This window comes from Muntiacus reevesi, chromosome 10 (genome assembly GCF_963930625.1).
Source record: "Muntiacus reevesi chromosome 10, mMunRee1.1, whole genome shotgun sequence".
Lineage (NCBI taxonomy): Eukaryota > Metazoa > Chordata > Mammalia > Artiodactyla > Cervidae > Muntiacus > Muntiacus reevesi.
Genome location: NC_089258.1, coordinates 58257438 through 58282577, shown reverse-complemented (window position 1 = coordinate 58282577; position 25140 = coordinate 58257438). Strand labels below are relative to the sequence as shown.

The 25140-nt window shown below is 44.9% G+C and overlaps 1 protein-coding gene across 6 annotated transcripts in view; it reads left to right on the top strand.

Annotated features, from left to right (window-relative positions):
• The window catches only part of FAT1 (FAT atypical cadherin 1), a 121332-nt gene that overhangs the window by 3869 nt on the left and 92323 nt on the right, over positions 1-25140 (top strand). For all 6 annotated transcript variants that reach the window (XR_010664647.1, XM_065947608.1, XM_065947607.1 and 3 more), the window contains exon 2: positions 10728-14013. Coding sequence is in view for 5 of the 6 variants with exons in the window: in XM_065947608.1 (XP_065803680.1) it covers positions 10746-14013 (3268 nt within the window). In the remaining variant the exon portion in view is untranslated. The remainder of the gene's footprint in view (positions 1-10727; positions 14014-25140) is intronic.

Below are 25140 nucleotides of genomic sequence, written 5' to 3'. Positions count from 1 at the left end.
TTCCACTAACTGCTTTCCTCCAGGAAGCTAACTTTCTCTAGTCTCTGAAGATATTTTTGTTCCCACGGATGTGAACTGCGGAACTTTGAAGACAAGGACGCAATTGTATGCATTAGGAAAGTAAACTCATAAATATTTTCTATGCAGTTAGAGGGGGTTTTTTGTTTTCTTTCTTTCCGCATGTGTCTGAACTGTGGTTTCATTAAATAGCTTTTGTTAAGCAACTCCCTGGTGCCTAGTAGAGGAGGGTTTTTTTTTTTTTTAAAGTTTAGATATTTACAGTGATTACGAAAATTGGAAAAGATCTAGAATGCAAGTGAACTTCAGTTATTTATGTATTTTTCACAAAAGCCGATTCTTAAGGCTTCATACATTCAGTTAGGTTTCAATAGTTTTAAGAAGATAGCTGCACGTGTTTAAACTGGATGATGGCGCTGTTTTTTCAGTTTACTGTTAGTTGTGCTTCTCCAACATATCCAGTACTGCAGTTACTCATAAAATCCAAGTACATAGGTGTTTCTCCAGCTGTATAGGTTAATTCTGATGTTGGGCTTTGCCTTCAGTGTTTCAGGACATCTCTAGTTCCAAAAGTGGAATTACCATCTCCCTTTCTTTTCTATAGGGCTGCCCTGGTGGCTCAGACAGTGAAGAATCTGCCTGCAATGCAGGAGACCTGGGTTCGATCCTAGGCTAGGAAAAGCCCCTGGAAAAGGGAATGGCTACCCACTCCAGTATTATTGCTGGAGAATCCCATGGACAGAGGAGCCTGGCTGGGCTGTAGTCCATGGGGTCACAAAGAGTCGGACACGGCTGAGTTACTAACTTTTCTTTGCTGTTTATTTAAGCTTTAAGATGGGTGAAAAGTGCTTAAAACATTCCATAATTTTTAAAAATAGCAACGGATATAACTTAGATTTATGTCAAACATGGTGTTTAACACATTCAGTGTAAGGTTTGGTCTGGGTAAAGTGTGTGATTGTGTACCTGTTTCTTGAAAAATGAATGCCTTAAATGAGCCAAATTCTTAGGCATTCTGAAAGGAAGTAAGATTATTAGAGGACTTCATAAAATATTTCAGGCCTCCTGTATATGTATTCATTTGTGTCTTAATTAGTCACTAAAAGTACTTCTGGTTGCTCAGTGGTAAAGGATCTGCCTGCCAAGGCAGGAGACTGCCAGTTTGATTCCTGGGTGGGGGAGATACCCCAGAGGAGGAAATGGCAACCCACTCCAGTATTCTTTCCTGGGAGATCCCATGGACAGAGGAATTTGGCTGGCTGCAGTCCATGAGGTCTCCAAGAGTCGGACATGACTTACTGACTGAGCGCGCGCGCACACACGTACTCCTAGTGGGTTCCCACCATGTTAATAGACCATTTAAATCCATGTTATGGACAGGTGCCAAAAAAGGGATCTAAAAATGATACGGAAAGTAATATGTTTTCCTTGCCCGGGTCCCATGACTTGCTCTAGTGTATGTGTTTGGACTTAGCTCCTAAGTCATCTCTGAAGTAGTCATTTGTTGAATGCCAGAAGTGAAAGAGATGTTATGGATTTTTTTAACTCTCTTATCCCTGTTTTCCCACCCAAGTTTGGCTGATTTTACTTGGAATCAGTAAACGGAATCAAATTAGTGCATTATTGTTGCATTAAATATCTCCATGGCCTAATTTGTGGCCTAAAGGACCTGATTTAATAGCAGGAAGCTGAAAGGCTGGGTGTCTATTTAATCTTTATGACTAGGAAACTGTAATAGGTAAGCTTTCTTTCGGACCAAATTATATAGTTGATGAAGCCAAGGTTTGTCTTTTTGTCTCAACTAATTGTTCAATTTGCAAGTGTTAGTTTGTCCCTAGGCGCTGGTAAGGAGTGTTTGAAGTGAGCGATGCAGATGATTCATTTAACTAACATCAGTAAGTTGCTGTTTTTTCCTCTTCTCATGTCTGAAAGCAACTTTTTATTTGAAAAATCTACTGAATTAAATGAGGAATCTATTTCGCAACATTAAAGTTTAAAAAATCATCTTTAAGTCCGAGATTTAATTATATTGCCCAAATTCTGGCTTACCTCGAAAGGTTTATTATATATGTGGAGATAAGTCTATAATTAAATGTCTTCTACAGGCCACTTAGGAAAATCAGTAATTATTTAATTCTTATCTTCATAGAATGTTCAAGCATAATACTTCATAATAAGCTCACTGATCTGGCGTCACCCGTAGCCACTTTGGAAGCATTTTGAGGTAGATGGTGACCCCTTTTTGAGCTGCTGGAAATTAGAGCCTTCTTCAGGGCACCTGTCTGCAATACTGTTACTGGCCAGGTGGTTGTGCCTGGATTTTCTGTTAGGTTTACAATGATGGATGTGTTAATTTTCCATGTTGTTCCTCCTTATCCCCCTCCCAGCAGCCTCGCTTCGGTCCTGCCTTCTGTTTTCCATCCCCGATCCTCATCCATCTGTCCATTGATGAATCTGAACAACTGTGGATCTCCTCTGTGCCAAACACTGAGCCAGATCCAGTAGACAGTGGTGAACAAAGCAAGTGTCCTGCCCTCAAGGAGCTTACAGTCCAGCAGGGGAGAAGGCCAAATGAACAGTGGTCTCCAGCGTGATAAGAGAGATCCATCCGGGTCAGAGTAGTCCTTCATAGCACCTCAGTGAGCTAGGGGTCTGGGATTGGGTGGGTATTAGGCTAGGGTGAGGTCTGCGGGAAGAGGGAATCCAGGAGGGAATGGTGCAGAGAGAGGACGTAGATGCAAAGCAAGTTGTAGAAATCTTAGCTGTGAACTTGATTTGTGGTTTGATGAATGGCGAGAAAAAAAGGCCAAAGCATACCAGTTCTGGGTTGATAGTGCCACCCCCCGCCCCCATTTTTACTGAAGAAAAGTATTAAGATGGCTTGAAAGGATTTAGTATGCACCCAGAAATAAACAAGACTTGCCCATTCATTTTTCAGTGTTGAGAATGAAAGCTTTTAAAACTACTGTCTGTGGCTATTATAATTTATTAGAAAAATGCAGGGTTTTTTCCTGTTGTGAATGTCACCTGGAAGCTGTGAATTGGTTATAGCTGAGTAACAAGCAGGCTTTGTACGACAGACAGTACTCTTTATTGACTCCTGTTAAGTGATTTTAGAGATCATTAAACATTTATTTAATATACAATATCTTTAAAAAGCTAGAGTCATTTACATTCCTTATTGTCTTTTGACAACTTCACGACAGTTCTCTTTGAAAACATAGTTATCTTCCTCACTATTTAGACATCTCTAGAAGATGCTTTCAAAATGTGACCCTATTCAAATTAAATAGGAAACTCTAAATTTCAGTAATAAGTTGAGTTCTAGTGATGTTCTCACTGAGGTAGATAGAAGATAGGAGTATGATGAGGGAAAACACGAAATTCTTGAATATTTCTGTGTAACTTTATTATAGTATATGGGATGGAGAGTGTGATCCTGCTTCCCTCTTAGATAGAGGGCTGGAATGGCTAATGATGTGCCTAAGAGTTGTGACTTTGAATAATAAATATGCAACATATAATAGAATGTATGAATTGCATCGTGCTGGGTCCCACCTAGTACTTCTGAATCTTCATTCAGAAGATTCAGATCTAAATACTAGATCTGGATACTTGATCTAAAACTTGCTCAGTATGTTCTCAGCATGGGGCTGTGTTCTGTTGTGTGAAACCTGTGTGGTCACAGGAATTGACTGAAACACTTTACATGGAAGTCTTGCTAATGAGGAAACATGAATGTATTAATACCTGACTTCTACCAGAAGAATGATCTTTCTTATTTATGGATTTTCAGAAATCTGTGCTAAAGATACTTAAGCTTTCGACCTGAGGCCCTTTTCCCTAAAGGCTGAACTAGGTAAACATTCTTTGTTTTCACTTTGGAAAGTTCACAGAAGAAATCCTGGATTACTATGTGTTCAAAGAGTGTGATCACCTGCTAAATATCAAGAGTGTAGCCTTTGGCTAAAATGGTTTTTGGAGTTTAATTTTCATAAGAATGAGCGCTAGGTAATACTGTACTTTTTAGATGAAATGGTATTGGTGTCTTTCTGAGATTTTTTGTGTGTATGTGTGTGTGTTTTCCAGCTTTGCTATTTGTTTTACCTAGAGTAGTAGCCACAGTTTCTTTGAAACCTGAGTTCTCAGTTAAATCACTGTAAGGTTAGCAGTAATTTCTTAGGCTTCCCTGATGGCTCAGTGGTAAAGAATCTGCCTGCCAATGCTGGAGACACAGGGAAACGAGTTCCATTCTTCCTGAGTCAGGAAGATCCTCTGGAGAAGGAAACAGCAATCTGCTCCAGTATTCTTGCCTGGAAAATCCCATGGACAGAGGAGCCTGGCAGGCCACAGTCCATGGGATTGCAAACAGTCAGAAACAACTTAAGTGACCCAGCAACAACAACATAATAGTATCTCTTAGAAAGTGGATTTTTTTTTTCCGATCAAAAACCTTTCATTTAATAATTTATTATGATTACAGTGACTTTGTATTAGCCAAGTTTGCAGAGTGAATTCAGGATTTTAAGAGGTCTCAGTTATGAACATGGCCCGAAAAGTTGATTCCAGCTGTGGTGTGTTCCCTGAGAACTGCCGTGGGTGAATTGTGAAGGGTGAGAGGTGATGGGAATCCAGCTGTGGGAGAAACGTGGGAGGCAGCAGAGGCTGCTGGGGCCGCTGGGCGTGGAGATGCTGTGGGGAAGAACAGCTGCAGTGCTTTGACAATCTGGAGCCTTCTCCTTGTGCTGTGGGGGTGAAGGGCGTGTCCAGGGTACCCATGGTGTAGGGATCAGCAGGGAACCAGCCAGTATAGACGAGTTGTTTTCAAGTTCTCATGTTAGGCTTCAGATCTTTAGAAAGATCCATTTACTTACCGTTGTCATTGTCACACCACTGCTTCTTGCTCCTGCCCCAGTGGCTGGTTCCTCTTCTCTTGTCTCCTCCATCTTGGAGGAGAGCAGGGCTCTGCCCTTGGTTTTCCTTTCTTGTCTGTCGGCGTCCTCTTTGTGGGTGATCTCATTTCGTTTTCTGCTTTTAAATATATTAATAGCATCTTCCACATTCCGACCACTGTTAGGCTTCTGTCTCCAGGGGTGGGCCTCTCCTGCATGTCTAACTGCCGACTGGAAATCATTACTTGGACAGCAATTGGCATTTCTGTCCTAACGTGTCCAAAGCTGAACCCCCGATTGTGCTTCCTAAAATCTGTTCCTCCCTCAGCTCAGGCTTTGCTCTCGCAGAACCTGAAGCCCACTTTCGGCTCAGCACACAATCTCCAGGATCTTCTTGGATGTCTCCCCTTTTCTCTCCTCCCGCCTCTACCCTCCAGTTCATCAGCGGGTCCTGAAATGGATCCAGAATGTCGCCCTCCTCCCCACCCCCACCATGACCAAATTTGGGGCAGAGCCACCAGGGTCTCTAACCTGTACTGCTGCAGTGTCTTCTAATTGGTCTCCCTCCAGTTTTTACCCTGGCCACCCTCCCTTCTGTCATCAACCCTGGTACCTGAGCAGCCCATTCAGTCCAGTTCAGTTCAGTCGCTCCGTTGTGTCTGACTCTTTGCGACCCCATGGACTGCAGCACGCCAGGCCTCCCTGTCCATTACCAACTCCCGGAGTTTACTCAGACTCATGTCCATTGAGTCGGTGATGCCATCCAACCATCTCATCCTCTGTCGTCCCCTTCTCCTCCTGCCTTCAATCTTTCCCAGCATCAGGGTCTTTTCAAATGAGTCAGCTCTTTGCATCAGGTGGCCAAAGTATTGGAGTTTCACCTTCAGCATCAGCCCTTCCAATGAATATTCAGGACTGATCTCCTTTAGGATGGACTGATTGGATCTCCTTGCAGTCCAAGGAACTCTCAAGAATCTTCTCCAACACCACAGTTCAAAAGCATCAATTCTTCGGCACTCAGCTTTCTTTACAGTCCAGCTCTCACTTCCATACATGACCACTGGAAAAACCATAGCCTTTGACTAGACGGACCTTTGTTGGCAAAGTCATGTCTCTGCTTTTCAATATGCTGTCTAGGTTGGTCATAATTTTCACTTTAGAGTCCAGCATATCACTCCCCTGTTCTCATTTTATTTGTAGTATTAATAGCATCCAAAGTCCTACAAATCACGTTTTATCCATGAAGCCACATTGATCAAAAGAAATGATAAGGACATAATTAGGAGAGGATAGCAGGTCTCCCTCGAAGAAAAACTAAATGATTTATGTTGCAGAACTCTCCGCCCTACTGGTGGACTGGGTAGTGACTTCCTTCCATAGGGTATTGTAGGGAAAGCAGGGAGCGAGTCTCCCACTGCAGAGAAAGCAGGCAAGCCCTGCTTCAGCCCGGTGACCAGGGTCAGCATCAGTACGGAGGCGATGTGATGAACATGGCACTTCACCCCCCGCTCAGCCTCCCCTCAACGCATAGCGCCAGGCTAATCATGCGAAAAACATCCGGCAAATTCCAGTCTGGGGACAGTCTGCAAAATACCTGACCAGTACGTCTCAAAACCGTCAAGGTCATGAAACACGAGGCAAATCAGAGAAACTGTTACAGTCCAGAGGAGTCTGGGACGATACGGTGACTGAGTGTAACGTGGCTGTCTTGGCTGGGGTCCTGGGACAGACAGAGGGCATTGGGACCAGACAGTGACTAACAGTGTGTTAATATTAGTTCATTAGTTGTGACAAATGTACCATCATCAGCTGAGATGTTAACAGTGGGGAAACGGTCTTTTTAGTTTTTCTGACGATCTAAAAGTATTGTAAAATGACGGGCATACTTAAAGAAAGAATTTCCCTTGCTTCGCTCCCCTCACCCACTGTGCCAAGCCACCAGCCTGTCTCTCTGTGGTTTCTCTAACGAGCACTTCTCTCCCGGACATGACTTTGAGCTTCAGGGGCCATTGGCACTGTCTGCAGACATCTTTTTTGGCCGGGGCTGCGGGAAGGAGAGGCTGTAGGCTTTTAGTTGGGTGGAGAGCAGGATTAATACTAAGGGATGCGTGGGACAGCTCTCTGCCCCACAGCCCCTCTTGCACAGTCAAGAATTATCTGCCCCGAATGTCCATACGGCCGAGGTTTAGAAACTCACATAGTTTTTCTCTTTTCCTTCCGTGCTTCTGACTGCCGTCTCTGTTTGTTTCTGCTTTATTTTTCTCCTTAGCACTCATCATCAGCATCTGTTTCCATGTTTGTTTATCTCTCACCAGGAACTGTACCTTCCGTGAGGAGTTGAAAGTTTGGTTCACTTATGTATCAGCAGCATGTAGAACTGTTCCAGACACGGTGGTGCGTGCATGCTCAGTAGTATCTGACTCTTTGCAACCCCATGACCTGAGCCCACCAGGCTCCTCTGTCCATGAGATTTTTCAGGCGAGAATACTGGAGTGAGCCTCTATTTCCTATTCCAGGGGATCGAACCTGAGTCTCCTGTGTCTTCTGCATTGCAGGCAGATTCTTTACCCGCTGAGCCATAGGGGAAAATGGGTATGGTAGGTGCTCATTAAACAGGTGTTGAATGAATCAAATAATGAAAGAAAACTGAAGTCATGATAATGTGTGTGTGTGTATATATGTATATGCTAAAAATTCACAGAGTAGAGAAAAGTGAAGGTGTAAACATTCCCCCAGCTGCGTACTCTCCAGAAGTTACTACTGTTAACAGTTTACTTCTTATCCATTCAGAGTTTCTCAGTCCTTTTTAAGCCCATCCATGAACTATGCACGTATTTATCTCCCCTTCCTTTTTGCAAACATAAATGGATTTGGTTTAGTTTTCCCTGTTACTATATCTGGACATCTTTACATGTCAGTGTATAGAGTGCTCTCTTACTCTTTTTGATGACTCCATAATATTTTATTTGTAGAATTAAGCAAAAATATTTTGCAGTAGAATCCTGGATTAATATTTTGTTGTAAAGTGGGTAGTGTTGATAGTAACACTGTGTTCTAAAATAAAGGTGCTTGTGCAAACATCATCTTTTTAATGGTTCTTTAAAGCATTTTCTTTACATTTTATCCCTGGTTTGTAAATGCCTCAGAACCAGGATCTTTGCCTTTTAAAATCATTCTATAAGTTGTTGAATTCCATGTAACTGGCACAGTCTGGGGCTTCCCTGGTAGCTCAGCTGGTAAAGAATCTGCCTGCAATGTAGGAGATGCCGGTTTGATTCCTGGGTTGGGAAGATCCCCTGGAGGAGGGATCAGCCTCCCATTCCAGTGTTCATGGGCTTCCCTGGTGACTGAGATGGTAAAGAATCCGCCTGCAATGTGGGCCGGACACGACTGAGAGGCTAAGCATAGCACACTGTCAGATTCTCAATACCTGTAGATTGAAATCAGTCATGAATCAATGTTGTCACTTGTTTTGATAAAATCCCCAGATTGTTGCATACTCCTCAAATTTCCCTTGAGTATTAGATCTGTGGACCAAATTAAGAGAGAGTTTTGGAGAAAGATCGTCTTATTTTGTTTAAATATCAGTTGTTCTAGAAGCCAAATATCTGTCTGCGTTCCTGACTTGATCTGCTGGGAAGACATGGTCACTAAAGAACAAGTTAGGCTGCCCGACTTCAGCGTGATTCAGTATCAGTTAGGCTTCTAATTGCTTTCAGCATATCAGCTTTTTTCTTTTTTTTCCCTAATGAAATGACTCATGGGGCAAAGTTGGCGGTCGCTGAGTTAAGCTCCTCTGAATTTAAGTTGCCATGCTAATTTCCCTTGGCTGTTTGGCCAGCCTTCCAGCCTGCCGTTTCTCTCTGCTTGGGGAGCTGTCCCATTTCCCAGTTTTTCATTGGAGAGGTCCTTTTCAGGGCCGCAATGCTGTCCTCTTGTGAAGCTGCCTTGATTTACCAAGTGAATGATGTTGGCCCCTAGGGAAACAGTTGGTCTGAAGGTAGTCATCCTGCTCCCCAGCCAGGCCGCAGCCCGGTGGACTTGGCTGCCTTCCCGCTGGTTCAGGGCACCCCTTTCTCAAATGTCCTCTTTCCTCCCACTTCACCCTTGGACCCCCTGCAGTGCCTGCCACCTTGCTGATCGGGCCCCCCTACATGTGATCGCTTGGATGATTTAGTTTTGCATGTGTTTGTGTTTTGTGTTCAGGGGACAGGTTAATCAGAGCCCTGAAGACGGTGGACCCTCTGAGCACTGGTTGTGGGCAGCAGTCCTCACACCCCAGTGCTGGTGCCAAGATCCGCGTCCCTGGTTGAAGGCAGGCAGGTCCTGTTGGACATCAAGCTCTTGGTCTTCTTTTTCTAAACAGACTTTTTTTGGCTCAGCTTGTTGGTTCAGAAATGACCTCAGTATTAAACTTGATGATATAATTATTTTAATACCTTTAAATAGTTACATAGTGCCAAATGAGATGCTAAGCCCTTGTATTATGTAGGGAGTGAACTTAATCATTCTTATAAAGAAATATAATTTCAGGATAAAGTTTGAAATGAGATTGTATGCTATCATTATGGGAGGTTATATAAAACCACCATTGAGACTTTTTTTGGTTGTTCTGATTTAGTTGTCCGAAGCTTCTCATGCTCAGGATACTGTAGTAGTGTTAAGTTCATGAGCTTTTGAGCACTTAATTTACTGTGAGAGTCCCTTGGACTGCAAGGAGATCCAACCAGTCCACCCTGAAGGAGATAAGTCCTGGGTGTTCATTGGAAGGACTGATGCCTGAATGTCTGACTCTTTGTGACCCCATGGACTGCAGCACGCCAGGCCTCCCTGTCCATCACCAACTCCCGGAGTTTACTCAGACTCATGTCCATTGAGTCAGTGATGCCATCCAACCATCTCATCCTCTGTCATCCCCTTCTCCTCCCACTTTCAATCTTTCCCAGCATCTGAGTCTTTTCAAATGAGTCAGTTCTTCACATCAGGTGGCCAAAGTATTGGAGTTTCAGCTTCACCATCAGTCCTTCCAATGAATATACAGGACTGATTTCCTTTAGGATGGACTGGTAAGATCTCCTTGCAGTCCAAGGGACTCTCAAGAGTCTTCTCCAACACCACAGTTCAAAAGCATCAGTTCTTCAGCACTCAGCTTTCTTTATGGTCCAACTCTCACATTCATACAGGACTACTGGAAAAACCATAGCTTTGACTAGACAGACCTTTGCGTACCTTGTTAGCAGTCAGTTATAGTTGCTTTCCCGAGAAGGAAACGTCAACCCACTCCAGTGTTCTTGCCTAGAGAATCCTGTGGACAGAGGAGCCTGGTGGGCTGCTGTCCATAGGGTCACACAGAGTTGGACATGACTGAAGCGACTTAGCATGCATGCATGCATTGGAGAAGGAAAGGCAACCCACTCCAATATTCTTGCCTGGAGAATCCCAGGGACAGGGGAGCCTGTTGGACTGCTGTCTGTGGGGTTGTACAGAGTTGGACACGACTAAAGTGACTTAGCAGCAGCAACAGCAGTATACTTGCCTTCAAGATTGAAATGCAGGAATAAATTTTGTTGTTACAGCTAGCAGATGGTCATTAAGATTGTTGGAGTCAATAAACTGAAAATTGTTCGTGACCTTAGTAATTCTAGAAATAGTAGCAGTGTTGATACTCCTATTGGAAAACCACTGCAGTTCCTCATCCTCTGTGTACATGGCGAATGCTATATTAAAATGTGAGGTCTGAAAGAAGCCTCAAGAAAAAAAATGTACACTTTTTGTTTATTTCCCTGAAGTAATGTTTCTTATTTGCTTGGCTCCTAGGTGCCTGACAGTTAAGAGATGGGGAGGCACTTGGCCTTGCTTCTGCTTCTGCTGCGCCTCCTCCAGCATTTCAGAGATGGTGATGGAAGCGGAACACTGGAACAGACACCCTTGCAGTTCACACATTTCCAGTACAACGTCACAGTGCATGAAAACTCTGCAGCGAAAACCTACGTGGGGCATCCCGTAAAGATGGGTATTTACATGACAAATCCACTGTGGGAGTTAAGGTACAAAATCATCTCAGGAGACAATGAAAACCTGTTCAAAGCCGAAGAATACGTTCTTGGAGACTTTTGCTTTCTAAGAATAAGGACCAAAGGAGGAAATACAGCTATTCTCAACAGAGAAGTGAAGGACCATTACACGTTGATTGTCAAAGCAGTAGAAAAAAATACGAACGCTGAAGCGCGGACCAAAGTCAGGGTGCAAGTGCTGGATACAAATGACCTGAGACCCCTCTTCTCCCCCACCTCGTACAGTGTATCTCTGCCTGAAAACACAGCCATAAGGACCAGTATCGCCAGAGTCAGCGCCACGGATGCAGACATAGGCACCAATGGGGAGTTTTACTACAGTTTCAAAGACCGAACAGACATGTTTGCCATCCACCCCACCAGTGGCACCGTCGTTTTAACGGGCAGACTTGACTACGCAGAGACCAGTGTCTACGAGATGGAGATTCTGGCCGTGGACCGCGGCATGAAGTTGTACGGTAGCAGCGGCATCAGCAGCATGGCCAAGCTCACGGTTCACGTGGAGCAGGCCAACGCGTGTGCCCCCGTGATCACAGCCGTGACCTCGTCACCGTCTGAACAGGACAGGGACCCCACGTACGCCATCGTGACCGTGGAGGACTGCGATCAGGGCGCTAACGGGGAGGTGGCTTCTTTAAGCATCGTGGCGGGAGACCTCCTTCAGCAGTTCAGGACAGTGAGGGCCTCTCCAGGGAGCAGAGAATACAAGCTCAAAGCCGCTGCTGGCACCATTGACTGGGAGAGTCATCCTTTCGGCTACAACCTGACGCTCCAGGCGAAAGACAAAGGAACTCCTCCCCAGTTCTCTTCTGTGAAAGTGATCCATGTGATTTCACCCCGGTTCAGAGCGGGGCCGGTCAGGTTCGAGAAGGAGGTTTACAGAGCGGAAATCAGCGAATTCGCTCCTCCCCACACCCCCGTGGTCATGGTAAAAGCCACGCCTAGCTATCCTCATTTGAAGTATGTTTTTAAAAGCACGCCTGGCAAAGCTAAATTCAGCCTGAATCACAACACTGGTCTCATTTCCATCTTAGAACCCCTGAAAAGACAGCAGGCATCCCATTTTGAACTCGAAGTAACCACAAGCGACAGAAAAGCCTCGACCAGAGTCCTGGTCAAAGTCTTGAGTGCCAACAGTCACCCTCCAGAATTTACCCAGACAGCCTACAAAGCATCTTTTGATGAGAACGTGCCCATTGGGACTACGGTCATGAGTGTGAGCGCTGTAGACCCTGATGAGGGTGAGAACGGGTACGTGACTTACAGCATTGCGAACTTGAATCACGTGCCGTTTGTCATTAACCATTTCACAGGCGCTGTGAGTACTTCAGAAAACTTGGACTATGAGCTGATGCCACGGGTTTACACTCTGAGGGTTCGGGCGTCAGACTGGGGCTCACCCTACCGCCGGGAGGTTGAGATCCTTGCCACCCTTACTCTCAATAACTTGAATGACAACACACCCCTGTTCGAGAAGATAAATTGTGAAGGAACGATTCCCAGGGATCTGGGTGTTGGGGAGCAGATCACTACCGTCTCTGCTATCGATGCGGATGAACTTCAGTTGGTGCGATACCAGATCGAGGCTGGAAATGAACTGGACTTGTTCAGCTTGAACCCCAACTCTGGGGTACTGTCATTAAAGCAGTCACTGATGGATGGCTTAGGGGCCAAGGTGTCATTTCACAGCTTGAGAATCACGGCTACAGATGGAGAGAATTTTGCCACCCCATTATACATCAACATGACCGTGGCTGCCCTTCGCAAGCCAGTCAGCCTGCAGTGCCAGGAGACGGGTGTGGCCAAAATGCTGGCGGAGAAACTCCTGCAGGCGAACAAGCTGAACAACCAGGGAGAGGTCGAGGATGTCTTCTTTGATTCCCACTCTTTCAATGCTCACGCGCCCCAGTTCAGAAGTACTCTTCCAGCTGGGATCCAGGTCAAGGAAAACCAGCCTGTGGGTTCCAGCCTGCTTTTCATGAATGCTACTGATCTCGACACGGGCTTCAACGGGAAGCTGGTCTATGCCGTTTCCGGAGGAAATGAGGATAGCTGCTTCATTATGGACATGGAAACGGGGATGCTCAAAATCCTGTCTCCCCTTGACCGTGAGACAACAGACAGATACACCCTGAACATCACAGTGTCTGACCTGGGCCTGCCACAGAGGGCTGCGTGGCATCTGCTGGAGATCCGAGTCCTGGACGCCAACGATAATCCACCTGAATTTTTACAGGAGAGCTACTTTGTCGAAGTGAGTGAAGACAAAGAGATAAATAGTGAAATCATTCAGGTGGAAGCCACAGATAAAGACCTGGGGCCAAACGGACTTGTGAGGTACTCTGTTCTCACGGACACAGACAAGTTCTCAGTCGACAGCGTGACTGGAGTAGTTAAAATCCTGAACACCTTGGACCGTGAGGAGCAGCACGTGCATTACTTAAAGATTGAAGCCAGGGATCAAGCCAGGGAAGAGCCCCAGCTGGTCTCCACCGTGATTCTCAAAGTATCCTTAGAGGATGTGAATGACAACCCGCCCAAGTTTATTCCCCCTAACTACCGCGTGAAGGTTCGAGAGGACCTTCCAGAAGGGACCATAATCATGTGGTTAGAGGCCCACGACCCTGATTTGGGTCAGTCTAGTCAAGTGAGGTACAGTCTCCTGGACCACGGAGAAGGAAGCTTTGATGTGGATAAGCTCAGCGGAGCCGTGAGAATCATCCAGCAGCTGGACTTCGAGAAGAAGCAGGTATATAATCTCACGGTGAGGGCCAAAGACAAAGGGAAACCCATTTCTCTGTCTTCCACTTGCTACATTGAAGTTGAGGTCATCGACGTGAATGAGAACCTCCATCCACCGGTGTTTCCCAGCTTTGTGGAAAAGGGTGCGGTGAAGGAAAACGCCCCTATTGGTTCTTCAGTCATGAAGGTGTCTGCCCGTGATGAGGACATGGGAAGAGATGGAGAGGTCCACTACTCCATCCGAGATGGTTCTGGTGTTGGCGTTTTCAGAATAGATGAAGAAACAGGTGAGTGTGTTGTCTTTATGCTGACTTGCTCTTCCCTCTCATTTCTCTTTAAACTAAATGCACCCTGTGTTGACTCCTTGACAGTTCCCCTTTGGCCCTTGGTAGGGCTCAATGCACATCCATGCTTTTTGTCTTGTTCCATGTGTCTTTGTGTAGTATGGAACCAGCGGAACCTGAATTGAAATCATGACCACCGATCCTGATCTCCAGGTTTGTTCTGTATTTTATCAAAAGCATCCCTGTGATTTTTCTGTAACTCTGAGAGGCCCTACTGAAGTTTTGCCAGCTGGTGCAGGTGCAGACACAGGCGACCACTCCGCTTCCTAGCGTGCTATTCAGACGTTAGTGCACACTTGCAAATAAGGGAGCCTACAGAGAGAAGACCTCGTGTACGTTCTCTAGGTTTCGTTTAAAGGGCAGATGTAGGCTCTGGAATGTGGAGTTGAAGGGACCTGGCTTTGAATCGTGACTCTTTCAGCTGTTAATTTGATGGTCTTGGACAAATGATTATCCTCTTAAAGTTGACTTCCTCCACCTATAAGATGGGGGCACTCCAATTTACTGAAAGATTTATGTGGGGATAAAGTGAAATAACATGTTAGAGTCTGTTATTTAGTGTCTTTTAGAAGTGGTGGCAATGCTCTGTTATGATATCCTTCCTCCTAGAATGAGGCCCTAAAAACAGAACATCTGGGACAGCCAATTTATGCTAGAGTATATATTTATTATTTTGCATTTTGTACATACCTCTAATTTAGCTGCTTTTCATGGATTTTATAGTTATATGTCAGTCTCCCCTGCTGGCGTGTGAACCATGTTATTAGTTTGCTGGGGCAGCCATAACAAAGGTCTGCCACAGACGGGGTGCTTAAACAACAGAAATTTATTTTTTCACAAATGCGGAGGCTGCAAGTCAAAGATCAAGGTGTTGGCAGAGTAGGTTTCTCCCAAGTCCTTTCTCCTTGGCTTGGAGTTGACCATCTTCCCCTGAGACATCACATGATCCTCTCTGTTTGTGTCTGTGTCCTCATCTCTTTGTATGAGGGACCGCCCCTTCATTTTAACTTCATTTTAACTCGTTTATCTCAGTTGGGGCCCTGTCTCTAAGGACAGTCATGTTTTGAGGTACTGGGGATTTAGGACTTGGACACATAAATTTTGGGAGACACACAATTCATCACAAAACTACCTTTAAGGACAGGCTTTTAGCGCATGTATTTTCTATCCTCAGCACCCACCAGATATTGCCTGTTAGAAGCTGCTTATTACATGGTAAAAGATTGAATGAGTAAATTAAAAATTGTTTTTGTTTTGAATGTCCTGCCTTCTGAAACTGCTAGGGCAAATAGAAGGAAACTGGGTAACCCCAGCAGTCATCGGCCATAGACGGGATTCGGTTTGTTTATTAATCTCACTGCTATTTCCTTGACGAATAGGTCCATTCTAAAAGGCATATTTTTTTCTTATTGTTTTAAACCTTCAAGTTTTTATTCAGTAACACCTCAAATAAGTTCTTCAGTCGGTACCCACCCCGGTATGCAGTTCCACATCTCATAGGTGTACAGCTCATGAAAAAATGTAATTAGTATCCTAGAAATAAGTGATTTCAGAGGTTACACAATTTTTAACGTGTTTTTGTTTACTCAGAGGATTCTTTCTCTAGTGAATTATATACCTCTAGTATGTGGGTATAGATCTGCAGACTACATGCCACTCATCTAAAATACCTGTAATGGTTTAATTCAAGAGAAAATAGCATTGCCAACAGCAGTTAGTAATCACCCACCTGAAGAGTAGAATGGATCTTTTCCCTTATCGTACTCTCTGATATGAATTAGTTTTCAGGTACAATGGCAACATAGAAAAATACCCAAAATTTAGTAACTGAAGCTGAAAGTATGAAGTGTTTTTATGAATTTCATAAGGACAATTTTTCCTACTTATTTTTTTCTTTTCCAAGGTGGGCTTTGAAAGCCTTGAAAGAGAACTGTCATAGTTGAAAGATGGAAAATAGAAACAAAATCTTAATTTACATTTCCTTTATGTCTTAAATTATGTGAGCACTTCCTTTTGGGTTTTTTTGTTTCAGTTGAGAAGAGCATTTCTATTGTTGCTTTTTAAAGACCTATTTAGAAGCTAGCATTTTTGGTCTATAAAGTGAGGAGACTGGAATATTCTTACTCTCGGGGGTGGGCGGATAGGGGAGAGGGTGTGCAGCCAGCCAGCTCAACAGGGTAGCATCCTGAAATAATTTTAGTCGTTTTCAAACTGAATGGCAGTGCCAGGCTTCCCAGGTGGTAATTTAGTGAGAGGCTGGGCATGGGTTGGGATTATGGGCACTGGGTTAGGAAAGTGTATGATCAGCTGTTAGGCATTGGTGGTACAAAGATTGAGATTTAAAGGTGAGAGAAAAATTGGATATTTCTAGGTCATCTCTTCTATAGTCCTTCTGTTACAGAGGAAAATGCAGCAGATTTATGTTTATATGCTTTTTGAAGTTGCATAAAGGTGATATAATAGTTCTTATGCATTTCCCTGGTATATGTTGCAAGAAATTTTCTTTTTGACAGTAGGATTATCAGCCCAAGTTTTTTTACAGAGATCTCCAGCAAGACACCTGGTATCATGGTGTCAGATTCCTTCATGAAAAGTCAGTATGTTTGTGCTATAGAAATCCTAAAATTAGATATGCCACTTTTTTGTTTGGGTTTTGTCTCACTGATTTTGAGGGCAGGTTGGAGTGTGGGGAGGTGCCTGGCAGATGAGGAAAAGTAGGGGCAGTTCTGAAACAGCAGTGGGAACCCCCTCGTACAAGGCAGGCAAACTCCAGCATGAGTTGGGGTTGGCCTGGCCCAGGTTGAGTCATTAGCATCTTTCTAGAAGGTCAGTATGGGCTTCCCTGGTGACTAAAGAATCTGCCTGCAGTGTAGGAGACCCAGTTCAGTCCCTGGCTTGGGATGATCCCCTGAAGAAGGAAATGGCAACCCACTCCAGTATTCTTGCCTGAAGAATCCCATGGATCGAGGAGCCTGGCGGGCTTCAGTCCATGGGGTCCTGAAGAATCAGACAAAGAGAACTTAAATCTCTGCTCCTCGCCCACTTCTGCTGAGCTCTCACCTTCTCCTCTAGTGATGCCTTTCACACGGGGCTGATGACTGTGGGCCTGTTCAGAGCTGCTGTGACTGTGAAGACCATGAACCTGCCCGCCTCATTGTCTCTTTGCTTCTTGCCTTTGACTTAACTTAAAACTACATCGTTGGCCGAATATGATAAAACCGAGTTTTTGTGGTGTTTTACCCATTTCAGTGTTGTTACATAGGGATATCATTTGTATGCTTTTCATAGAATAGAGGACAGCTGTCTGAATTTAGTTCTTACTATTTTTAAGATCCTCCCTTTTCCCTTAAACAAAAAATCTGCTTAAATTTGAAACATCCCCTGACAAGTTTTTTGTGTTTTGAAATGGAAATTCTGTGGACTACCTAAAATATGTAGTTGAGTGAACAGCCCTGTCTGCTCTGGGTGTTGTGCATATTTTGCTAATTGGCTTTGCAGGGAGGTAACACATACTTGCAGTGGAGGGGTGACAGTCATTTGACTCATCAGTTAATCTCTCACTGTGTCATATGCTTTTTCCTGGAGAGGCTTCTGGGTGTTAGTGAACCATTCTGACAAATCCAAGCCCACATGATTGAGGTTTGGAAGGGTTGAGTGTTGGGCGAAACATTTGGAAAGTCTGCCGTTAGAGAGTCAATCTCCAGTACTCTATAAAGGTTCTCCCCTTTTTGTCTCCTTAAAATCTGCAGTGAGGACTGTAAAGCAGGTTTAACAGAAATGTTAGAGGAGTAGGTATCTTGGAAACGTGTAATTTCACATTTCGGTTTTTATTTGCCCGACTTTATACTTCTTAGCATTCACCCCATTCTCACTTCTAGTACGTTCCTGGTTGCTCTGTCAGCAGCTTCCAAGTTGAGCAGAGTAGAATCTTAGGGCTTCCTCCTGGAGATTTGTGGAATTAATTCAGCTTAGTATTCTTGGCTGGTGAGGACCAAACCGAGTTAATTATTACTTGAGCACCAATAAAACGTTGCAAGTCTTTGCTCATTTTTAAAATAGGGTATGATTTTTAAAACTAGCGAAATGCTTGGCCAAGAGGTTTACTTTTTAAATTGTTAATAGGACCTCATATTGAAGCAGTGTTTAGTTGAGCCCTGTTCCACCCGTGTCTGTATTGTCATGAATGTCTTTTATGTGTGTTTTCCCTTCTGTCTGGAGCGCTTCAGTTGAGCTGTTACTGTAATGCAACCCAATAAGAGTGTTTCCCCCTTCTGACTCTTATGTATTTGGGGAGACTGTGTTTTTCACTAAGATAAAAGCAAATTTCTGAACTTCTTAGTGCTGTTAGAATACCAATTGTGGTTTCAGGATTGAAATTTACATTCCAGTGAAAAGACTTGGAATGAATTAACATGGAAGTACAGCTGTTTGCAACGGGATAAATCATCATTCATGAATTACGGGAGGGAGAGTAAGGACTACGTTTTTCTCAAGAGAACCCAGCTACAGTGTCATTCCAGGGGAGCGTTAACTGCACCATTCTTAGGTCTGGAGACTGGCTTAGGGGACGAAGGAGCAGCGAGTTGGCGCAGTGGAAACAGAAGGCAATTCCTGTCCAGGCTCACCTTATTGTTGACCTCAGTGAGGAGGGAGAATGCCTCTGGGGATTCGGTCTGGTTTGGTAGAGCTCCTGAGTGTTTTCATTATGATTTTAATTTATTCACTCAAGTTTAAAAAAGACCTTTTCCCATATTCTGCATACAGCCAGGGACCCATGATTTTTCCTACGGCCACTTCTCTCGGGAAAGAAAGTAGCGTGTAGAGGAGGAAGGAGGGCTATTAATGGGCTCAACCATGGGGACTGAGAAGCCTGTACGAATGGCTGAGGGCTGGGCGGTTCCTCGAAGTGTGATCTCCTGGGGTGGGACCAGTTACGCTGCTTGGAGCTGGTCTAGAATTGCTGGCAGCAGGAACTAAAATAGGGACTGGTGGGAGGCCCCAAGGGAGTGAAGAAATGTGCTGGTGAAAGGCCTTTTGTGTCGCCATCTCCTCCCTTGAGTGGCCGCAGCTGCTTTTCATGCTGTTGTTTCTTTCTGTTCTCCTCCTCAGAAAGGTGAGGAGAAAGGAAACTGGTTTTAGAGCCCCAGTGAGACCGAAAGTGGGGCTCTGTGACTCTTGAGTCAAAGGATGGAGGGCATGGGAGTCATTTCTGCTGGGGTGGGGAATCCTCTGGTGAGCCAGGAGGGTTTTAAGGTGAAAACAGGATCTCATTAGAAATCCAAAGGGAATTCCATTTTGGTGGGTTTTTTTATTTTATTTTTCACTTAAAAAAAATTAAATTTATTTATTTTTAATTAAAGGATCATCGTTCTACAGTATTGTGTTGCTTTCTGCCGTACATCAGCCTGAATCAGCCACAGGCACACATGTGTCCCCTCCCTCTTGAACATCCCTCCCACCTCCCACCCCATCCCACCCTTCTAGGTTGTTACAGAGCCCTGGTTAGAGTTCCCTGAGTCATACGGCACATTCCCATTGGCTGTGTGTTTTACATATGGGAATGTGTGTTTCCCATGCTAGGGAACAGGGGCTCAGCTTTCCTTTAGTTATTTGTACATTTAACAGGTTGATGCTTTAGGTGCCCGGGACGGTGGCTGGAGGAGGGGGCGGGGATGTAACCCTGAGCCCCGTGGTTCCGGGTGGCGTCCTGTTGCTGAGCAGCACGTGGTGAAGGTGTGCCGTGCCCTGATTCAATCCTGCTCGTGGTGTGTGAGAGCCAGAACCCGGAGGGACAGGCTGGAACCACTTGGAGGGTGCTCTCCGGCCTCAAGCCTTTGGTGAAAGTGACAGTCGTGACAGTGGACATTGTGGTAATAATGAACCACAGATGCTTACTGAGGTCACAGCCAGTGCTGCTCTGAGTCCTCTATGTGTGCTAACTTGTTTAATCCTCACGACTGCAACTCACAGTTGACTCACAACTGCGACGTCCCTGGTGCCTCAGACGGTGAAAGCGTCTGCCTACAATGTGGGAGACCCGGGTTCCATCCCTGGGTGGGAAAGATCCCCTGGCGAAGGAAATGGCAACCCACTCCAGTATTCTTGCCTGGAAAATCCCATGGACGGAGGAGCCTGGCAGGCTACAGTCCACGGGGTCACAAAGAGTCAGACATGATTTCACTTTTACTTTCACAACTACCAGATAGTTAGTCTTATCCCTGTGTTACCTATGAGGAAACATTCAGAAGTTAAATAACTTGCCTAAAACCACCTGGGGCTTCCTGGGTGACTCATTAGTAAAGCATCTGCCTGTGATATAGGAGACACGGGTTCAGTCGCTGGGTCAGGAAGATCCCCTGGGGAAGGAAATGGCAACCCACTCCAGTACTCTTGCCTGGAGAATCCCGTGGACGGAGGAGCCTAGTGATCTGCAGTCCATGTCGTCGCAGAGTTGGATGCGACTGAACACGCAAAACCACTTGAATGCTAAGTGGCAGGATTAGGGGGTGTGTGCATGGGAACCCTGCACTGAACTGCCGTCACTCGAGTGATCTCACCACGCTGTCTGTGCTTGTCGTGTCCAACTCCTTGCGACCCCCGTGGCCTGTAGCCCACCAGCCTCCTCTGTCCATGGCATTCTCCGGAGGGAGCCCATATAAAAACCACCAGTTGAGTAGGATTCTGGGCTGAATGGGGCTGGGCTGGGCTGTTCACTTCAATCCTAAATTTGAAGCTTGGTCTTGAAAGGAGTATTGACTCGGAGACTCTCCTTCCTTCATTTTTATTCTCAGAATGATGTACAGCTCTTTGGCACATTTAGTAGAACAGAGTTTCAGCGTTACGAGGTGGTGGCATTTAAACACTTTAAGATGGTTGCACCGAAGTGATCAGTATCGGGGGACTCGTGCTGAATGTAGACGGTAGTGAGCTTTGCTGGCTAGTGGCAGTGGACAGGTATCTCACCTGTGTTTGCAGTTGTGACAGTATGACCTTCCCATGAACAAAAACACCTCCTGCCTGCCTGAACTGTGTTGAACGCTAATTGAAGCCTCTTCTCATGGAAACATTGTTTTAGCTGGCTGTTGGGGTCCTGGTTAACCTTTAAAACCAGTTTAACCCACACAGCAGCTGGAGCCGGCTCAACCCACGCTTCCTCTTTGGATGGAGCTCCGCGTGTCATTGTCGTCTTGCGCTGTCCTCCTCGGCGCCCTGGCCTCAGCTGGTATCCTCGCCACCATGAGCTGTGTGGCAATGCCCTAGTGAACCTGTTCTCCTCCCCAGCCCTCTTGGCAGGGAACCGCCTTTATGTTCTGAGCGTGCTGAAGAGCTGAGTGTTCGTACTTTGAGTGGCCTGTGTGTCTAAAGATTTAATACCCCATTCACATCCAGGCTGTTCTTTGCATGTTGCCTGCCTTGCCCAATTATGAAAATTGAGTAGATCTTGAAACTCTAGTTGTTTGCTCAGGTTGGATTTTTTATTTTTCCTTAACCATTTAGTTGCTGTTGTTTTGACTTTGTGGATTATTTTCATTCACAAGCCTGGGTTTGTCAAGTTTTGAATTATCTATTAGTTTGTATTTTGTATGCTGCTTTGCTTCGCAGCTACCTTCATAGCATTTAGTTTTTTAAAAAACCAAACGTATTGGTGTATATAGTGATGCTCACCAGGCAGGACCCAATGCCACGAAGCACAGCCTTTCATGTCTTTGTTACTGAGAATAAATGGGCTTGGAAAGATTGTTATTCAAGGGCACATGTGGAACTTGTTGAGTTGGCAGTTATCCAGTTTAACAGCCTTGATAAAAGTGGAGGAAAGTATTCACATATATACTTCAAGGGCCAGTCTTATCAATTAACTTGCCTTGGGAATTGAAGTATGCCATCTCCTCTCGGAATGTCTGCAATCGTACTTAACCTGTTTCATTGCTAGGCTTCCATGTAGCTGACTAAACTGATCTGTTGAAAGAGATTCTGTAGAGTTATCTATTTATTTTATACTGGGGAAAGTCTACCAAATGTGATCTTTTTGATTTTAGCCTAGTTGATTTTTGCTTTTCTTTCTGTTTTTTTTTGTATTTTTTGATAAAGTTACCCAGCTATTTTCTGTGATTTCTTAAGACTCCTTTCTAATTTGAGCCAGTTTAGCCATATTGTACTCTTATTTCCTTCATCTTTATCACCATTGACACGTAATTGTAGTTAATATTCACTGACTGCTTTACCTGGTGGCCCAGGTAAAGAATCTCCTGCCATGCAGGAGACCTGAGTTCGATCCCCAGGTCGGGAAGATCCCCTGGAGGGGCGCGTGGCAACCCACTCCAGTATTCTTGCCTGGACAAGGACAGAGGAATCCCAAGGACAGAGGAGCCTGGCGGTCTCTGGGCCATGCGATTGCAAAGAGTCCAACATTACTGAGCTTAGAACTAACTTAACCCCACTGTGTACTAGCCCTATTTTAAGCTCTTTATTTTATTGTCTCATTCAGTTCAGTTCAGTCACTCAGTCTCTTTGCGACTCCATGGACTGCAGCATGCCAAGCGTCCCTGTCCATCACCGACTCCCAGAGTCTACCCAAACTCATGTCCATTGAGTCGGTGATGCCATCCAACCGTCTCATCCTCTGTCGTCCCCTTCTCCTCCTGTCTTCAGTCTTTCCCAGCATCAGGGTATTTTCAAATGAGTCAGCTCTTCACATGAGGTGGCCGAAGTATTCGAGTTTCAGCTTCAACATCAGTCTTTCCAATGAACACTCAGGACTGATGTCCTTTCGGATGGACTGGCTGGATCTCCTTGCAGTCCAAGGGACTCTCAAGAGTCTTCTCCAACACCACAGTTCAAAAGCACCAATTCTTCAGCACTCAGCTTTCTTTATAGTTCAACTCTCACATCCATACATGACCACTGGAAAAACCATAGCCTTGACTGGACGGACCTTTGTTGTCAAAGTAATGTCTCTGCTTTTTAATATGCTGTCTAGGTTGGTCATAACGTTCCTTCCAAGGAGTAAGCATCTTTTAATTTCATGACTGCAGTCACCATCTGCAGTGATTTTGGAGCTCCCCAAAATAAAATCAGCCACTGTTTCCACTGTTTCCCCATCTATTTGCCATGAAGTGATGGGGCTGGATGCCATGATCTTAATTTTCTGAATGTTGAGCTTTAAGCCAACTTCTTCACTCTCTTTCACTTTCATCAAAGGGCTCTCTAGTTCTTCACTTTCTGCCATAAGGGTGGTGTCACCTGCATATCTAAGGTTATTGATATTTCTCCCAGAAATCTTGATTCCAGCTTGTGCTTCCTCCAGCCCAGTGTTTCTCATGATGTACTCTGCATATAAGTTAAATAAGCAGGGTGACAATATACAGCTTTGATGTACTCCTTATTGTCTCATTAGATCATAATCATAATTCATGAGTAGAAATAGATGGGAATGTACTGTGTTCATCGAATTTTGAAGTGTTTATACACATATTTTTTAAACTAAGTAGTGTCATAGAAATTGGTGTGGTTTCGGTGTGACACAGGGCTTCCCAGGTGACTTCGTGGTAAAGAACCCACCTGCCAAAGCAGGAGACGCGGGGCTGACCCCTGGGTCAGGAAGATCCCCTGGAGAAGGAAGTGGCAACCCACTCCAGTATTCTTGCCTGGGAAATCCCATGGACAGAGCGGAGCCTGGTGGGTTATGTAGTCTGTGGGTTTAAAGAGTCGGCTGTGACTTACCGACAAAGCAGTCACAAAGGTGTGCTACATTGAGGGTATTCTGGGTAATACAGAGATGGTTCTTGACCAAGGGCTTCCGTCTCTTGTGAAATTCCTCATGAAAACCTTTCAAGTGCCTATTAACATGAAGCCCAGGCTCTCCAGTGTAGCCAGTGATGCCCTAGGGAACTCGCCTCCCTCCTCCTGTATCCTTTGCTTGTCCTCCATCATCAGCTCCCGCTCATCCTCTGCTGCGGCCACAGGGGGTCCCTCCTTTCCCCACCCGCCCACCTCTCTGCTTGCTGATCTCCTGTTCGGCCGATCTGCTGACTGATCTCCTGTTCGGCTCTTATTTTCTCACTCTGCTTAATAAATCTTTCTTGACAAGCTTTCTCCTTCATATAGAGCTGATTCTTTTCTTGCATGTGGCTTTTTTTATTTTTTACCCCCCACATTATTGTGAGTTTCACTCTAGTGTAATTGTTTATTTACAGTCCTTTTCTTCTCAGTTGTCAGCTCCTTGTGAGGGTGGATGCTAAACCTTTTATACTGGGTTCATGTCATAGGCACTCAGGAAATATTTCTTAGGTTGGCCTAATATGTTGCCTCTCCTGAGAAGCGTTTCCTGAGACCAGGTCATTAGTCTGATTGTCTTTACTCCCCTTTCTGTACGTATCTGACTCAGGGTGTTTTGTTTTTTGCTCTTTTTCGTGTGTGTGTCCCAGAACTCAAGGACAGAGCACGGTCTTACTCATTTTTCTGCTGCTTTTAATCACAGAGGCTGATGGAGCGCACGTAGCCTTTGTTCCACAAACAGGCTGATTGTACCAGATAATAATGGTATTCGTGAAAATGGTGTAAGACATTTCTTCTCCTACCCTCCTGAATACATGAGCCCAGATCTTCAAAACAAGCTTGTTTTCAGAACCACAAGAACTTGTCAGAATCTGCTGAAAGATTCACCAGTTTGCTTACCGAACCAGGGCCTCACAAAAGGCTACCTGTATTCAAGATCCTCAGTGTCCTTGGACCCTGGGTTTAAGTCCCTCTGTCCTAGAGGTTCCAGGGCAGCCAGTCCTCAAAAGTTCTCATGAGGGAGGACCAGAGATGGGAGGAGCAGTGATAGCAATGGTGACAGTAGAGATGACAGCGTTTGTATAATGCTCCACAGCCTGCGAGTGTCTCTACTTACAGTATATCACACTTAGTCTAATATGTGCTTCCGCAGTGGGTTTTATTTCTACTTTATAAATGAAGGAGGTAAACCTTTACAACGGACAAACAGAAATCACTTTTCTGTATGTTTGTGCATGTGCGTAAAATGCTTCAAGAGAATCTGTTACCCAAGTCTGTTTCCAAGTGAAGTAATAA